An 18,016-nucleotide genomic window follows, 5' to 3' on the forward strand; every position below is an offset into this window, starting at 1 on the left:
TCTGCAGCAGTGGGTACCCAGGGAATCCATTGCGGAAGGAGCTCCCACTGAGAGAGATTACATTCGCTTAAGCTGCCATTACCCTGCAGTGTTTAATTATACAGTCACCTACAGCATAACTGCTTTTTGGGACTCTCTTATTCCCAGTGACCCTACCATGGAACTCACCCCACTGCAATCCTCTCTGTTACGGTTCTTATGCCTGGATGGCCACTGGCTCTCTTGGCGTGTCTTCCCTTCCCGGGACTGTGACTCACTCTCTGTGGTGCTCTATCTGTTAGTTTGGTCTCTTGTTTTGTTGTTTGTTTAATCATTTTTGAATGAGAAGAAACCCAACAGTTCTGGAGCATGGACCAAGCAGGAATCCAAAAGCTTGGTCTGCATTACACCTCACCATAGAAACCTTGGGTATGGCTAGCACCTACAGATTCCTTCCTTCTTTTCTTTTTTTCTTTAAAGAAAGTTAAATGTAGTATAATCCTCAGAAGAGAGCAACTCCTGTTGTAAAACTTGGTGTCCAGCATAAAAATTAACCAGCACTTTTACTAAATCAAGACCATTCTGCAAGAAACAAATAATGAGGTGTCAGCACCCTCTGTCTGGAGGGAGAGAAAGAGCTGGGTTCTTACTAAAACAGCTTCCTACCTTCTGATTGGTACACTAGAAAGAGAACATTTACACAGGTTCATCCTCGTAACACAGAACAAGGGTTCATTGTGGTGGGGGAATCACTGCATCACCAAATGCACAGAGGGAGAAAGGGAGCAAGTCTGTAAAGAAGGGAGAATGTCCTGACAAAGGGCGTCTGGCTGGTGAGTGTCTCCTGGCCCGTAGCCCTTGCTTTGACAGTGTCTTCGGGACGGTTGTGCAAAGCAGCTGCCAATGGCTCCTCACACAATGGAAATGACATTGACTTTGAGCTTTGTCAGGGTGAAACAAAGATTTCAGCTCCTTTGCCCACAAGTTTATTTATGAGAACAGCAAAATCCCTTCCCCGGCCTCTGTGGCTGGGCTGAGACTGGGGGAAAGAGGAGTCGAGTCCCTTGGGGGGAAGCTTTCCCTAGTAAACAGGATCGTTTTACAGCTGAGTCAGAGCTTTTGACACAGGGTGCGCTATAAGAGAAGGTGGGTCTGAGTCGCCTTCCCCTGACTGTACTTGGTTTTCTGATGCTCAGCAGCCAGCCTGCCCTGTTCAGACAAGAGGCTTTCAGTCCACATCCTGCGTGCTGATTTTTTTTCTCATCCTGATTTCCTACTTAGTTAATTCAGCAGGGATTCTCTCTCCCTCCTCCCCCCCCCCCCCCGTTTGCCACCTCTGAGGCGATGACAGCATCGAGAATATCTTATTTGGAGTTAATCATCCCCTAGACAGAAGGGTCTGGGTAAGCATCGGCGGGGGCACTGGACTGCAGGGCCTAGGAGAGGCCCAAAGTGAAGCGAAGTCTTGGAGATCTCTCAATTTTAGAAAGGCAATTCCATTTCACGGAGGATTTCGAAATTTGGTTTACTTAGGAACAAAACCCAAAAATGTTTAGATTCTCCAGATGGGAATGGTGCCCCACCTCCGGGCTGTCTGGCTGGTGGGCTGTGGACCTGGGAGCCCAGGGTCCCCAACAGCCCACCAGGCAGGCTGCAGAGGGCCCAGGTGGGTAAGTTGGCAGAAAACCAGGTAGGCTTCCATCAGAGCCCTGCCCGAATTCCATCCAACCTTCAGCAAAATCAAACTGTCCGTGGTTTTGTCAGAAGTTTTCTAACCAGCTCTACTCTGATGTGACTGTTGTGGCATGTTTGGTATCACTCAGATTCAGCACCTTTGGAGGATGTATTTGCTCTCTCTAATTCAGTGAAAGAAATGTCTCCTGCTGGCAGAGTGAACAGGAACTCCTGCTTCCTCTCAGCTCCCTGCCCAGGTCCCAGAGCCAGCTAGACTGGATTGCAGGCCTAAAACAAAACTTCTTAATACAAGAGATGAATCCTCGCTGCTAAAGCAATGAATCCTGCACAAACTGTCAGGCTGGCCCATTTGCATTGTACGATTACAGTAAGCATCGCTTAGAAAGATCGGCACTCAGCGTCTACGATGCCTTGTCTGCCAGCAGCAGCCTGCCCTTTGCTGCTGTTTGGAGAGCAGCACTCTGCTTTGAGCGCGCTCTTAGCCAGGTGTTCCCCTCTGCACATGCAGATGTGTTAGCACCTCCCGTATGCTTGGTTAGTGTTTAAAAAAACATGCTCTGCATTTTTAACCAGGTTTTATGAGGCCTTGTGGGTTATTGTTTTAAAGCACCAGGTGCATTTATAGGATGCAAATAATGAGAAGCCAAACACACTATAGCTCCTATTTCGCTCCCACACATGCGTATGTATTAGCTCTTGTGTGCCACGGCCTAATCACCTCTTTCCTCTTCTTCCTGTAGTGGCTGAAGGATCCTGGCCCTCGTAATGAGAAGAGGACCCTCTTCTGTGACATGGTGTGTTTTCTGTTCATTACTCCCCTGGCGGCAATCTCGGGCTGGCTGTGTCTCCGTGGTGCCCAGGATCACTTGCAATTCAACAGCCGGCTGGAAGCCATCGGACTGATAGCACTTACTATTGCACTTTTTACTATCTACGTCCTTTGGACACTGGTGAGTGAACAGCAACAGGCAATAGATGCCAAGTGCCACCCAGGGCCTGAGCCCAGGGCCTGTTACATTTAAAGAGGTTTCTCAGTTACAGGAATTCAAATCAGCGTATCCCAGGAGGATAGTTTATGTTCCCAGAGCTCAGTCATGGCTGTGTCTGCACTTCCTCCATAGCTGCCCAGCCCTTAGTCCATATCAAGGGGCAAATATTTGGCTGTTCCCATTAAATACAAATAAATGAAAGTTTAAAATGTAACCTGCTGAGGTCAATGACACTTGAAAACGAGTTTCTGCCCGTGCATGCGAACTCACTGCACATCATCAGGAACGTCTGCAGATGGACATTAGGGCAACATGCCCTTTTGGTGTAGTGTGTGCAGTGTGGGATGTAGAAGTGGACAGACCAAGCCTGACATTAGCCTGGGGACCGGTGTGGTTAGCGAGCATGGGGAGAGGAGTAAGAAGCCCAGCTGTTCTTTGTCTTCCTGTTTTCAAATAAAAATCCCCGAATCTTGGCACTATGGTAAAAACAATACTGTGGATAAAATATTGTCTGAGCCACCCAAAGAGCATCGGAGTCTGCACTCCTGTCAGCCTGGTCAAAGGCTCTATAAAAGATATCAGGGAGGTTTAGTCAGGCTCTGTCCAAGAGCAGCACTGTTATGGCGAAGAGGGAAAAGGAGCACTAGCCTTTAGAATGGTTTGTGGGACTCCTCTTGGAGATCAGCTGGGGTCACTGAAATTCCAGTAGGAAGCTATCAAAAGGATTTCTTAAAAGCTCTGAGAAAATGGCCAGGGGCCACAAAGTGGTCTGTTAAAAAGTCAGACTCCAGCCAAGCTGGAGGAGACCTGCCCTCCTCTTCTCACTTGAAAAATTGTAACAGTAAGTCTCTTGTAGCAGAGCAGTCATTTCTTCTTCCATTGTAGGTGTGTGTGCTCACCACATGCACCGGTGCTGGAAGTTTTTTCCTCATTGGTATCCGTAGGGGACCGGCTCTGGCACCCTCTAGAGTGGCGCGCGTATGCACTGGTATAAGGGGCGCTGCCAGGCCCGTCCCTCCCTCAGTTCCTTCTTACCGCCAGTGTCAGTGGTGGAACGCTCCCCTTGCTCTATCAAGTGGCTCTCTTTCCGTGGTTGTTTGAACTTTTATTGTGTAAATAGTTGTAGAAAGGTGTTAGTGTATTTAGTTATTCATAGTCCCCCGAGGGACTGAGCCCAAGGACAGGGCATGTCCAGCTCCCCAGGCTTCAAGCTGTGCAATCACTGTAAGAAACCTATGCCAATCAAAGATCCACATCTTGGTTGTTTGAAGTGTCTGGGTGAGTCCCACATTCGTGAAAAGTGCTGTATTTGCAAAGGATTCAAACTTTGGACCAGTAAGGAGAGAAACATCAGGCTCCATGCACTCCTCATGACGTCTGCTCTTGCACCACCCTCGGAGCCTGCACATTTGGACTCGGTGCGAGTACTTTGGCATTGACAAGAAGTGTGCCCCCAGCACTGGCTGCCTCGCGACACCGGTCCTTGTCACCGGTACGGGACAAAAGGCACAAGGAAGGGACACTCCCCAGGGTCCCATAAGGGTAAAGATAAGGGAAAAGAGGAGCCTGGACCGAATTGGGCCATCTCGCCATCACCGGAGCATAGCCAGGTGGCAGCCTCGCCTATTGGGCTTAGTCCACCCCGCGACCTGCCTCCTACCCCAGGGAGTGGTAGAGGCGTGTGGTACCTCATTGTTCCGTCCACCCCAGAAGCCTTTTAAGTGGCAAAAGACATCTTCTCTCTCCTGGTGCCGCCTATTCCTCAGGAAGAAAGGCTTAAGGACCCCTCCTGCCCACCCATTTCTGAGGGAAAGCCCACAATGGCACCCCTGCAGAAGTCACCCCCGCGGCACCGTACCCGGGCACACTTGCCAGGACTAGAGCCGCGTCCCAAATCGCAGACCCGCGGCTACTCAGCAGGTTCCCGGCGATCGCCGAGCTCCAGGCACCGATCTCCGGGATCCACACATCGATCACCAGATCTGCGGGACCAGGCCACAGAGGTGCGCCACCGGTCCCCAGAACTCCGGCAGCGGTCACCCGAAAGCTGCCACTCCCTGGTTCACAGGTGCTGCTCACCAGAGCCTCCGCACTCCCCACCCGGAGTCTCAACACCGCTCTTTGGAGAGACACTGGTTTCCATAGCCCCGGGGACAGTCACCGGAGCCCCATCGCCGGTCACCGGACCATTGCCGGTCACCGGAATCCAGACGTCAGTCACCGGAGCGTCGTAGACAATCTCCGCACTCCCGATCCCGGTCACTGGAGCCTGCGCACCGTTCCTGAAGCGGGTGGCGTCGTTCTCCAGATTATTACCAGGCATATGAGCAGTGCTGCTGATTGCCGGATATGCGACATAGCTCAGCGGGGTCCCGATACCACTGCCCAATTGGCAGGCACAAGACCGCCAGACATAGTGGGGAAGCCTACCCTATGGTGGCGCCACCGTGGTCACCAGAGGAAGACTGTTCCTCCTTGGGCTATGAGAGTAAGGAATTGATGGCCCCCAAGGGACCAACTGCCACCTGCACAGCAAGCAGGTTCTTCCCAGAGCCAACCGGCAGGCATGCGGCCGCAGGGTCAGTGGCCTGGGACTTGGCAAGTCTATAACCCATGGGCAATTCCCCAGGCTGGGGGACCTCAGACCCAGCGCTCAGTCTCAGGGGCACTGGAAGAACCTTCAGCCTTAGTGTCTCGACCGGCCACGGGCTCGGACGTCACATCGGTCCAAGGGGCCCAAGAGCTACTTCCTCCAGTGGACGTGGTTCCCCAGGCAGGGGACATAGAACCCCCCATCTTCCTGGGCTGGCCGCCGCCGCCTCATTGCCTGATGAGGCAGTAGCTGGCCCGTTGCAGACTGTGCCTCAGGACGATGTCAAAGCCCACCAGGAGCTGCTTAAACGGGTGGCAGCCAACCTGGGACTGCAGGCGGAGGAGATGTCTGAACCCACGGACTCCCTATTTGATGTCTTGCGGCAGCAGCCCCGGAAAAGGTGGCTCTATCTGTGCACGATGGGGTAGTAAAAATTGCAAAAGCCCTGTGGCAGACCCAGGGCCGGTGCAAGGATATTTCGTGCCCTAGGTGAAACTTCCGCCTTGCGCCCCCACTCCGGCCCGGGGAGCCAGGGCCGCCCTAGCTATTTTGGTGCCCTACGCAGCCCCAGGCCTCCGCGGGGGGGCTGTGTGGGGATCCGCCCCAGGCCTCCACGGGAGGGGGAGGCTGGTCCCAGGCCTACGGGGGGGAGGGGGGCTGGCCACTTCCTGCAGGAAGTGGAATGACCCAGCCCCAGCCTGCTCCGCTCCCCTGGCTCCCAGCCGCGCCGCCGGCGAGTGCAGGGGGGCAGTTCCCCCGTCCCCCCAAGCCTGGGAGCCAGGGGAGCGGAGCAGGCTGGGGCCGGGTCATTCCACTTCCCAGGAAGTAGTCAGCCCCCCATCCCCCACGGAGACCTGGGGCCCGGCCCCCCCCTGCGGAGGCCTGGGACCCCAGCCTGCTCTGCTCCCTTGGCTCACAGGCTTGGGGGGAGGAGGGAGGAGGGAACCGCCCCCCCAGCACTTGCGGCTGGGGCCGGGTTGCTCCACTTACCATGCGGTGAGTGCAGGGTCGGGCCTGGCTGCAATCTTCAGGGGAGTGGGGGCAGGGCTGGGGCGGGGCGGAGCGGGGGCAGGAAGAGGTGGGGTTGGGGCGGAGCAGGGGCGGGGCCATGGGGAAGAGCCGGAGAGCCCCCCCTGCGGCAGCTCCCAGCCCTGCGGTGCCCCCTCTCCACCCGGGGAGTCCCCCCGCAGCAGCTCCCCGCTCCGCCCTGCAGCGCCCCCCCCTCCGCCCGGGCAGCTCCCCCTGCAGCAGCTCCCCGCCCCAGCTCACCTCCACTCCGCCGCCTTCCCTCAGCGTGCTTTTTGGCGCCCCCAACCACTTGGCACCCTAGGCGGCCGCCTAGTTCGCCTAGTGGTTGCACCGGCCCTGGGTAGACCCCATCATCCCTGCCACCCATTTCTAAGAGGGCAGAGTGCAAATACTACGTTTCTGCAAAGGGGTTTGAGTACCTATATACACAGCCCTCTCCCAGGTCTCTGGTGGTCGCGGCTGCCAACGAGCGCAACAGGCAGGGGCAGCCCAGATCGACCCAAAAAAATCAAGATGCCAAACGACTTGATCTGTAGGGCAGGAAAATTTATTCTACAGCCAGCCTACAGCTTCGCATCGCAATCCACCAGGCTCTGCTCGGCAGGTATCACTTCAGTGTATGGCAGTTCACGGCCAAGTTTGCTGATTCACTCCCGCAGGACACCAAATGGGAGTTCGATGCCATACTAGAGGAGGGCAGGGCAATTGCAAGAGTCTCCCTCCAGGCTACCTCAGACGCGGCAGACTCTGCAGCCAGAGCGATGGCCTCTGCGGTGGCCATGAGAAGGGCATCATGTCTTCAATCATCCAGTCTGTTGGCAGAAGTCCAACAGTCCATTTCTGATCTCCCGTTCAACGGCTCGGCCCTGTTTGCTGAACAAACGGACAGCAGATTACACGGCCTAAAAGTAGGGTTACCATCCGTCCGGGTTTCCCCGAACATGTCCGGCTTTTTCAGTGTTAAATGGCCGTCCGGGGGGGATTTGTAATTAAGTAGAAATGTCCGGGATTTCCCCCTTCCCCTTGTGCGGCGCGTCTGATTGGACGCCTGGCCTGATTGACAGCTGCTCGCAGCCACTAGGGCCTCTAGCAGCCAGAGTCCCTCCCCCTCCCCCGCTCCCTCCTCCCCCACGGAGCAGGGGGGCTGTGTTTAATTCCACGTGGGGCTCGCGCAGTCCTCCCTCGGCCGGGGGGGCGGGGGGGGGGGAGCAGGGCGGGCAGCAGGGGGTGTGGGTGTGTAGAGGCTGCGGGGGGGTGTGCAGAGGCTGCAGGGCGAGTGGGCAGCAGGGGGCACAGAGGCTGCAGGGGCAGGGGGGTGCAGAGGCTGCAGGGCGAGTGGGGAGCAGGGGGCACAGAGGCTGCAGGGGCGGGGGGGTGCAGAGGCTGCAGGGTGAGGAGGAGCAGGGCAGGCAAGGGCATAGGGGCTGCGGGGCGAGTGGGGAGCAAGGAAGCACTTAGCAACCCCCAACCAAGATCAGAGCGGGAGGGAGGAGGGGGAATGCAGGGTGCTCAGAGGAGGGGGCAGAGTTGGGGCAGGGACTTTGGGGAAGGGGTTGGAATGGGGGCGGAGAAGGGGTGGGGTTGGGGCGGGGCCGGGGGTGGGGAAGGGGTGGAGTTGGGGCGGGGCCGGGGCCCCGTGGAGTGTCCTCTTTTTTAAATGTTTGAATATGGTAACCCTACTAAAAGACTCAAGGGCCACTCTTTGCTCGCTGGGCCTGTACACTCCGGCCCATGCTAGAAAGAGATTTAAACCTCAGCAAATGCAGAGGTTCATGGGCCAGACCAGAATGGAACTGTACTGCAGAAAGAGATGGGGATATAGGCATCGCCAAGGCCAATCACCTGCAGTGGGGCCGCATTTGGGCTCGAGCCGTGCCCCTCACAAAAACAGGCAATCATTGTGAGGGGACATTCGAGGGCGACCTCCCAGCCTGCAACCAGGATCTGTCTCACCCTTTATTTTCCCACCATTTGTTACCTTTCCTCCCCGCTTGGACCTCCATAACTACAGACCGCTGGGTCCTCAATACAGTGGCAGCGGAGTATATCCTCCAATTTTGTTCTATCCCCCCTTCCAACACCCTTCCCCGTCCCTCCTCAGGGACCCGTCTCACGAGCAATTGCTCGCCCAGAAGGTGCAAGCCCTCCTGTGTCTGGGGGCCATGGAGGCAGTTCCAGCAGAATGAAGAGGGAAAGGTTTTTACTCCCAGTACTTTCCCATTTCGAAGGCCAAAAGAGGGCTACGGCTATCCTGGACCTGCGAGACCTCAACAAATATCTCAAGAAGTTGACGTTTTGCATGGTCTCCCTGGCCTCCATCATCCCCTCCCTGGATCCTGGAGACTGGTATGCCACCCTTGACCTAAAAGACACTTACTTTCACATCTCAAAATTTCCCGAACACAAGAGATTTCTATGTTTTGTGGTCGGTCAGACACATTACCAGTTCGCAGTGCTCCCATTCGGCCTAGCAACAGCACCAAGAGTGTTTAGAAAGTGCATGGCAGTGGTTGCAGCTTACCTCAGACATCGGGGGGTCCAGATCGATCCCTGGCTGGATGACTGGCTCATCAAGGGTCACTCCCACAAGCAGATGCAGTGCAGTATCGAGGTGTTGCAAGCCACTTGTCATGCCCTGGGCCTGTTGATAAACAAACAAAAATCAACATTGGTCCCTGCTCAGAGGATAGAGTTCATCGGAGCAGTCCTCGACTCTACCCAAGCCAGAAGTTCTTACCACAAGCCAGGTTCAGAGCAATGTCAGATCTGACTGCCCAAGTCATCGCACACCCAGTCACCACAGCTCAGGTCTGTCTCAGACCCCTAGGGCACATGGCTGCGTGCACCTACATAGTCCAGCATCAAAGACTGTGGCTGAGGTCCCTTCAAACGTGGTTGTCATTCCACAGCCAGACACCCCTTGAAGGGGTTCCTCACAATCCTGGCCCAGTTACTCACCTCCCTCCAATGGTGGTGCAACCCGAATCTGTTGATGGAAGGGGTTCCATTCGCGGCTCCATGGCCCACAGTGTCCCTGGTGTCGGATGCGTCCAACCTCGGCTGGGGAGCGCACCGTGGTGCCCTCAAAACTCAAGGACTATGGTCACGGGAGGAGCTGTCGCTTCACATAAAGGTCAGAAAGCTCAGGGCCATTTGCCTGGTGTGTGAAGTGTTTCTTCCCCCATCTATCTGGTCAAGTGTAACGATGTAAATAGCGGTTAAAAAAAGTAAACGTTTAAACTTTTAAAATTGTACCAGTTAAATGTTTAACCATTAGGCTCTGCTGCTGTCCCACGCACCCGGGATCCTGGCTGCGCCGTGTCCCCCACGCAGAGCCCTGGGCGCGGGGCCGGCAGCCAGGACGCTGGGGCACAGGTCGGCAGCCGAGACCCTGGGCACAGGAGGCCAACAGCCAGTGCTGGGGGCCGGCAGTGGAGTCCCGCAGCAGTTTAAACGTTAACCGGAATACCTTACCGATAAGACTGATGCTTATCGGTTAACCATTTAACATTTTACATCCCAAGTCAAGTGGTGCAGGTACTGACAGACAACGCGGCCTCCATGTTCTATGTCAACATACAAAGGGGGAGCAAGGAAGCCCTTCGCCTGTGGGACTTCTGCATCCAGCACACTATCCACCTGGAAGCCTCGAACCTCCCTGGTGTCCGGAACACGCTGGTGGATCGCCTCAGCAGGTCCTTCTTCTCTCACTACGAGTGGTCCCTCCACTCAGAGGTTGCCCAGATGCTCTTCCAGAGATGGGGAGCTCCCCAAGTGGACCTGTTTGCCAGCAGACAGTACAGGAAATGCCACCAATTCTGTTCACTACAAGGCCTCGACAGCAGCTCGCTGTCGGGTGCCTTCCTTCTGTCATGGTCAGAGGGTCTCATGTATGCCTTTCCACCAGACCTGCTAATCAGCAGGGGTCCTTTCCAAGATCAAGAGGGATCAGGCACAAGTCATTATGATCGAACCGGCCTGGCCTCGCGAGCATTGGTTCGGCACTCTCATGGACTTGGCAGTGGCAGCCACATGGACTCTTCCCGGCCATCCGGACCTGCTCTCTCAGTATCACAGACAGTTGCTGCACCTGAACCTCACTTCTCTCCACCTCACAGCATGAATGCTGCGTGGCTGAGCCCCAAGGAGCAGGCCTGCTCCCATCAGGTTCTTCTGGAAAGTAGAAAGTCCTCCACTAGAGCCACCTACCACATGCATCCGACGAAGTGGGTATTCACCCACGAAAGCTTATGCTCCAATACATCTGTTAGTCTATAAGGTGCCACAGGACTCTTTGTTGCTTTTTACAGATTCAGACTAACACGGCTACCCCTCTGATACTTGACTACCTTGCGAAGTGGAAACACTTCTCTTGCTAGGCTTTGGAGCGGAATATTTCCCGTTAGTGTCTCTTTACAATCCATCCTGGACTATCTCCTGCATCTAAAGCGCCAGGGCCTTGCCTTTTCATCAATCAAGATGCACTTGGCAGCCATATCAGCCTTTCATCCGCACGTCCAGGGAAGATCAGTATGCTCACATAAGAAGATCAGGTTCCTCAAGGGCCTCAAGAGGCTGTTTCCTCTGGTCCGGGATCTGATTCCCCAATGGGATCTCAATCTAATCCTTTCCAGGCTTACTGGTCCTCCATTCGAGCCTCTTGCGCTCTCTCTCTCACACCTGTCATGGAAGGTCGCATTCCTTCGGCGAGGCGAGTCTCCGAGATTAAAGCCCTCACTTCGGAGCCTCCGTATACGGTGTTCTACAAGGACAAGGTGCAGCTGCGACCCTATCCTGCCGAAGGTGGCGTCGCGCTTCCATGTCCATCAGGATATCTTCCTCTCAGTGTCCTCTCACAAGCCTCACAAGACCAACGAGGACAGACACCTGCACACTCTAGATGTCAGGCGTGCCTTGGCTTTCTACTTGGAGTGCATCCAGCCCTTCCACAGATCAACTCAGCTCTTTATTGCAATAGCTGACAGGAGGAAGGGTCGTCTGGTGTCCTTTCAGAGGATTTCAAACTGGATCACCACCTGCATCCGCACTTGTTGCGAGTTGGCGCAGGCTGTACCTCCACAGATAGTGAAGACTCACTCGCCTAGCGCTCAGGCGTCTTCGGCTGCCTTCCTGGTGCATGTTCCTATCCAGGACATCTGCAGGGCTGCCAAATGATCTTCGGTACATACGTTCACCACGCACTACACCATTACCCAGCAGGCCAGAGATGACGCTGGATTTGGCAAAGCTGTGTTGCAGTCGACACGGCCATGAACTCCTGCCCGCCTCCAGAGGTACTGCTTGGGAGTCACCTACAATGGAATGGACATGAGCAATCATCGAAGAAGAAAAAACGGTTACTAATCTTTCATAACTGTTCTTCAAGATGTATTGCTCATGTCCATTCCATGACCCATGGTCCTTCGCCGCTGTCAGAGTAATGACTAGAAGGAACTGAGGGAGGGACGGGGCTGGCAGCGCCTCTTATACCAGTGCATACGCGCGCCACTCCAGAGGGCGCCAGAGCTGGTCCCCTACTGATACCACTGAGGAAAAAACTACCGGCACCAGAGCATGTGGCGAGCGCACACACCTACAATGGAATGGACACAAGCAACACATCTCGAAGAACAACAGTTACGAAAGGTTAGTAACTGTTTTTTCTTACTCACAGTACGCAGAGTTCTCTGTTATAGCAGAGCAGCCCAGCAATACTGCCTTAAAATTGTCTGTCACTGCCTTGGAGTTAACAAGGCACCATAGACTACTGGGAATCTGTAACTGACATTGTTTCTGGGCTCTCTGCCTCAGCTGTGCATGGGATGCTCAGGGCATTGTTACTGGGAACAGGTTCTTCATGCACACTCCCCACTTGCCCACCTCCAGGGCATGTTGAAGAAGTCAGTCAGGAGCACATGGCCTGAGAGAGGGGGAAAATCAGTCTGAATTTGACATCTAAAGGCAGTGTCATGTCATGTTGTATCTGTGTGCCCACCCCCACCCCCTCTTTCTGAAACACAAAGAACTGACCAAAGTCTGGGGCATAGTTCCCAGCCTTCTTTGGTTGGAGCCTTCCCCTCCCCACATAGATTGTTTCCCCCTTTCTTCAGTGTTATGCCCCTCACTGTGTTGTGGTTCCTCCGTTTTCTGTCCAGTTTCTCTGTGGGTTTGTGGATGTGGCTCTTTATTTTGTTTTCGTTCTCTCTCTCCATCCCTTTTCCACTCCCCAAACACACACACGCTGTCTCTGCTGCCGTATGGCCAGAAAGGGAGAACATTGGAGGTGGGGAGCAAATAGGCAGGTGATGGTTCACAACTCTGTGGGTAGGCCACGACAAGAGTGTTCCCCTCCCCTTCAGCTTTGGGAACCCCAGGTCTGGTGTGAAAACTTAGCCCAAATTGTGCTGCAGTGTCCTGATTTGAAACAGTTTGTGGAGTCTCATGTCCGTCATCCCAGCCTGCTTCAGGGGTTCTAGTTCCATCCAGCCATATGGCCTGGCAAACTTCAGTTGCCTCACTTCTGGTTCAGGCTGAATCATGGGCTCAGCTGTGGGAGGAAACGCAGGTCCCTCTGGGAGCAGGAATGTTTTCAGAGGGAAATGAGGAAAGGCTGAAAGCGCAACTGAAGTGTAGTAACTGCAGACAGAAAAACAAGTTACTGCAAGAACTTCAAAAAACAGAGCTTGGGGCCAAGCTCCACCATCGCCTGCCAATTGTAGGGATTTGACCATATGAGATTCACGCATCCTCCTGATCCTGCTATAGACCCGCCTTGCTGAATGTTCCCTCCCAGAATGCCTGGTGGGACGTTCATTCTAACCCCAGATCTGGTGCTCTGGTTAACTCATGCACAGGACTAAGATTCCTGTTGCAGTCCCTTACAGAGACACCCTGTACTTCCATGGTATCTCCATAGATCCTCTCCAGAGGGCACTGGGACTGGTGTAAACCAAATCAAGCAAACTCTGGCCCAGAAATGTGTGCTCTCAGCAAATCCAGCTGGTCTGTATTACTAGTTAGGGACAATTTCTTAAAATAAGAAAACAACAGAAATCAAGGTCTTGAGTTTACAAACAATCAGTGAAATTCCTCAGCAAAGGCCTGAAGCTCAAGGCCTGAAGAGTTGTGTCCCAGCCACTTCAGGCACAGCTTTGTCTCCCTTAGCTTCAGTGGGCTGTGGAAAGAGTGCAGGAATACATTTTGCAGGGCTCAGGAAAGCAGGTAGTGCTGCCATTGTATCACACTAGCTGTTCCCAGCATTGTCCTCTACTGGGCACAGACATTCACCTCCCATCCATTCTGTGGCAGGCCCAGGCAGCTCAGTAATCAGACTGATACTTTGTTGTCCATCAGGTTTCATTCCGTTATCATTGCCAGCTGTATTCGGAGTGGAGAAGGACCAATCAGAAAGTCCGCTTAATGATTCCGGACTCCAAGAGCCCTCATCCTGTCCAGCATTCCCTGCTCTCCACCAAGCTCATGAAGAAGAATGCAGATGAAACAACTGTGTGAGTTATCCCATGCTAGGTATCCTCCGAATGGGGCAGCTGTGAGCAAGGAGAGGACGAGAGCGGCTTTTGCAGGAATGTCGGCAGAGAAGCGGATTGAATCTTTTTCTGTAGACAAGATGTGTGGAAGCTGCAGCGACCTGGCAAAACAGTCATCCCAACCAAAGGGACTTTGCACTCAGCGAGTACAGTACTTTAGTTTGAGGCAAACAAACAGATGATAAACATTTGGCTGTGTGAGATGGCCCCAAAGGGCTGAGTCCACAGAGACAGAAAGCCATATGTGTTTATCTGCCAGAATTCTTTCTTAAAACTAAATACATTATGTGGAAAAAATCCCTCTATATAGCTATATATAAATATTATTTTTAATGGCCATGCATATTGTGTTTCAGTCCTTTTGTGTTGATATAGACATTGTTCTAAGCTTCAGTATAGAAGCTGGCAGCCTGATCTCACTCGGAGGTTGAATCTGGGCTGTTTCTCAAGATGAGCATATAAAGAACACTTCTCACTGGACATTGCTAAAAGTTCCCGTCTCCTTTGCACTACATGGATTTTCAGATCATCGCAGCAGGTTTTCTCCTTTGTTTTCTGTAGTGGTGGTGTTGTCCTTTTGACAAAGTTGTGTGTGCTTTTAATAATTATTATAATCCCAGAAGGAGTAAAATGACATAATACTGAATGGAGACATTTTGTATTGTAAAATACTGTAATCTTGAAAATTTCACAATCTTTCAGAATATGAAAACTCTCACTTGAAGCTGTGAGCTCATAAAATATGAAATTATCACTTTATCCCTAGGACTCTGCTGTGTTCAGCTGTTGGTATAATATTATTCCCACTAAACATAACACAGTGATTGACTCTAGGTGCTAAGAGGATATGATCCTAAAAATCACTGCATGGGCCAGAGACAGCCCATTCAGGAGACCCTTATTTGCTTAAAACTACTAAAGGCTAAGAGAGGAGCTGTCGCCACCCTCAAAAGAGCAGAGTTGGGTTCTCATTGGCTAATGTATCCTGTTCATGTTCCCTAAGATCAACATGTACCCTGCTAGAAGTGGGAGATACACTACCATTAGCTCCTGCATGTACCTTACTGGACACGTTCATGTTCTGCAGCCCGAGCAGCAGGTCGGGAAAGCCTTAGGACTCCCTGCATAGTGACCTTCTGTACACACAGCCCCGATGCTGCTCTTTGGAGAGTCACTGAAATCGCTGCCTGGACCATTGGTGGCCCTAACACAGGTATTTCCCTGGGTTTTCAGGGCTGAATGGGCTCCTGGGTCACTCTCTAGTCCATGGGTTCCTCTTCTTGCCACCTGGTGCATCCAGTTGCCTCTGCAATAAGCTTAGCAAATGCCCTTGACACCTTGCAGTGGAAGATCTGCCAAGGGATTTCCAGCAACTCTTCCTTAATAGCTAGTGTAAATGTTCCTCTTCCTGGTTTTGGCCTTCAGTCCTTGCCTCATCCTCTTCCATCCCCCACTTCTGTGACCCTCAAATAATCCCTCCTCTATTTAATATTCTACTGTACACAGTGCTTTGCTTCCACATCCCAGAACAGATTTAGTCTGCAGGTGTTCTGTAACCATGGTCTAGGCGAATGCAGCCTTGGCAAGTGCTCGAATTACAGAGAGTTATTTCGGAGAGCAGTATTCTGAGATCCAAATACTGCAACTATTAAGGGAAATAACAAAGAGTAGGCAGGCTTGAATTGTAGCCCTATACTTGCATCCATGCACCATGATTCTGGGACTCGAGTCGCTGAACCCAGAGATGGAATTTAGCTTGGATAGCACAGTTCTGGGCCTTAGCCCCGTAGTTCCTAAATTGCTGGATTCTAAATCCAACCTCCCCTTTTCCGTGTTCTCTCCTGCCTGGCTGAGCTGGATCCTTTCACCAGAGCGGCCCCTCTCCCCTCCCTTTCGGTTTGGATCAAATTAAAAAAATCCTTGATGGGCAATGCTTGCCTAACTGACCATGCGAAATGCTCAGCTCTCTCTACTGGGGTCGATGGTTCCATGTGGCCAGGGCTTTGCTGTGTGGCAGGCTTCCCTCCTGTGTCTGCCTTGCACTATTCATTTGTGATTGGGCGGTAGGTTGCTGTGGAACGTCTTTCACTCTTTTTTCCCAGGGTTCTCTGCGGGTTTGTGCATGTTCCCATCACTGATTGAGGGAAAGTCTCTTCTCTCGTCTGATAGCTGAGCAAGTGTGCCTTGTTCCTGGGTACCTGGGACAATCGTTCTCTCCTTTGTCACATCCATACAGGACAGAGGGTTTGCTCCCCTCTTCCCACTGCCGCCTTTCTCCCCAACTTCCTGGGAAGGCCCTTGTCTCTCCCCTTCTGCTGGTTATCCTTCATTCTAGGAGCAGCCTTCCCTTACCCCTTAGTTCAATCTAGACTCTCCAAGGAGGCTGGCATCCCCTACTGAATTCCTTCCAGCCCTGTGAGACATGAAAGGCTCCTTCAGCAGAGGTGCAATCTGAGGGACTAGTGGGTGGCTGCACAACAGTAATCAAAATCCTGTTAGCGTTTGTGTGAAATCACGAGGAGCCCATTCAGACTCCTGGCAGCTCCTGAATACAGCTGCAGGCTGCTCCACAGGTTTGGCCAGGTCTCTCTAGTGCTTTCCAAGAGCCACCGGAACTCACTGACACTGGCTGCTGGGATCTTGGAAAAGCACAGCCACACTTCCAGGCTTAACTGCTCTTACGTAGAAGCTGCCGCCCACTCCTTGCTGTTTTCTGCACATGCTGCTCCATTCCTCCCCGGGGTGTGAGATCTGGTTACAGCCATTCACTGTGAAGACACCCTTGTCTTGGGTGCATTTTTCTCCAAATGTGTTCCCTTTTCTTTGACCTCCCCAGATCCAACCAGCCCCTGCGAGGTGGTTCCTATGACACATCTAGCACAGACCTAAGTCTCAAAATTCAGCCCATAGTCACGTGCAGTCATGATAATAGTAATGACTCTAATGTAACCAGTCTTTCAAATAGAAACCCAGCGTTGATACAAGTCTGCAACTGTGAAACCTGGGAGTCCCTCTCTCAGGTGATAGGGGTGGCTGATCCTCTCCCATGGCAGTGTAGCTTTATTTTCTCTCTGCATCCTTGTATTTATAGTACTTTCCAAGTAATCTGAGTTGTTGCATGTGCCCCTGTAAAATGGTGATACCCACTTTTGAATCCTCTAGGGCCTCCTCCTTCCCAGCGGAGACATTTAGCTCTTGTGGAGTCTGGAAAATCAGAGTCTCTGCTCTCGCACGTTCTCGTGTCCCGGAGGAAATACACCGTGTGATTATGTAAATAAAAGTGAAACAACTTTTGTGGTTGTTGTGTTATTATTGGAAGAGGCAGGATGTGCTCAGGGACAAATGCTTGCTGGAAAGAAACTGCCTTCCAGACTCACTTAGCCAGGCCATGATTATAGAGTACTGCAAAGATTGTCGCAGCCCTGCTTCTGTAAAGCCCCAGCGTTTAGATACCTGCGCTGCTAAGCTACAGCTGAAAGCTGCCTTCTGGCTAAAGGCATGCAAATACAAGTGTCTTCCTCTGCTTCAGAGTCCAAAAAACCACAATTGAGGAAGAAGGCTGTACTGGTTAAAAAACCTCTTCTAAACCAGGTTGAAGTGATGGCAGCTATAAAAAAATGATATAACAAATGGAAGAAAGGGAAAGTTGATAGTAATGACTATAAATCAGAAGTTAGGACTGAAAAGGGACACAAAGAAAAATCTGTGGCCAGCAGAGTTAAGGACAATAAGGAGGAGTTTTTAAAATATATTAGTAACAAAAAGAAGCCTGGCAATTATATTGGTCCATTACTAGATGGAAATGGTAAAATTATCAATAATGCAGAAAAGGCAGACATTTTCAATAAATATTTCTGTTCTGTAGCTGGGGGGAAAACATGATATAGTCTCATCATATAGTGGTAACACTCTTTCCCTTGCACTAGTATCTCTGGAGGATGTTAAACAGCAGTTACTGATGTTGGATATTTTTAAATCACTAGGCCTAGACAACTTGCACACAGGAGTTTTAAAAGAGCTTGTGGAGGAGCTCGCTGGATTGTTAATGTTGATTTTCAGTAAGTCTTAGAGCACTGGGGAAGTTCCAGAAGTCTAATGTTGTGCCAGGTTTTAAAAAGGGTAACCAGGATGACCTGGGTAGGTATAGGCCTGTCAACCTGATGTCGATTCCAGGCAAGATAATG

General features: G+C 52.2%; 1 protein-coding gene across 4 annotated transcripts in view; it reads left to right on the forward strand.

The window, feature by feature from the left end:
• MARCHF2 (membrane associated ring-CH-type finger 2) overlaps positions 1-17,125 on the forward strand; it is a 90,254-nt gene extending 73,129 nt beyond the window's left edge. For all 4 annotated transcript variants that reach the window (XM_026659689.2, XM_026659688.2, XM_026659690.2 and 1 more), the window contains 2 exons: positions 2,415-2,624; positions 13,639-17,125. In XM_026659689.2, the coding sequence (XP_026515474.1) occupies positions 2,415-2,624; positions 13,639-13,797 (369 nt within the window). In that variant the 3' untranslated portion in view covers positions 13,798-17,125. The remainder of the gene's footprint in view (positions 1-2,414; positions 2,625-13,638) is intronic.
• Positions 17,126-18,016: the final 891 nt, after the last annotated feature.

This window comes from Terrapene carolina, unplaced genomic scaffold, assembly GCF_002925995.2.
Source record: "Terrapene carolina triunguis isolate 2854851 unplaced genomic scaffold, T_m_triunguis-2.0 Scaffold662, whole genome shotgun sequence".
Taxonomy (NCBI): Eukaryota; Metazoa; Chordata; order Testudines; family Emydidae; genus Terrapene; species Terrapene triunguis.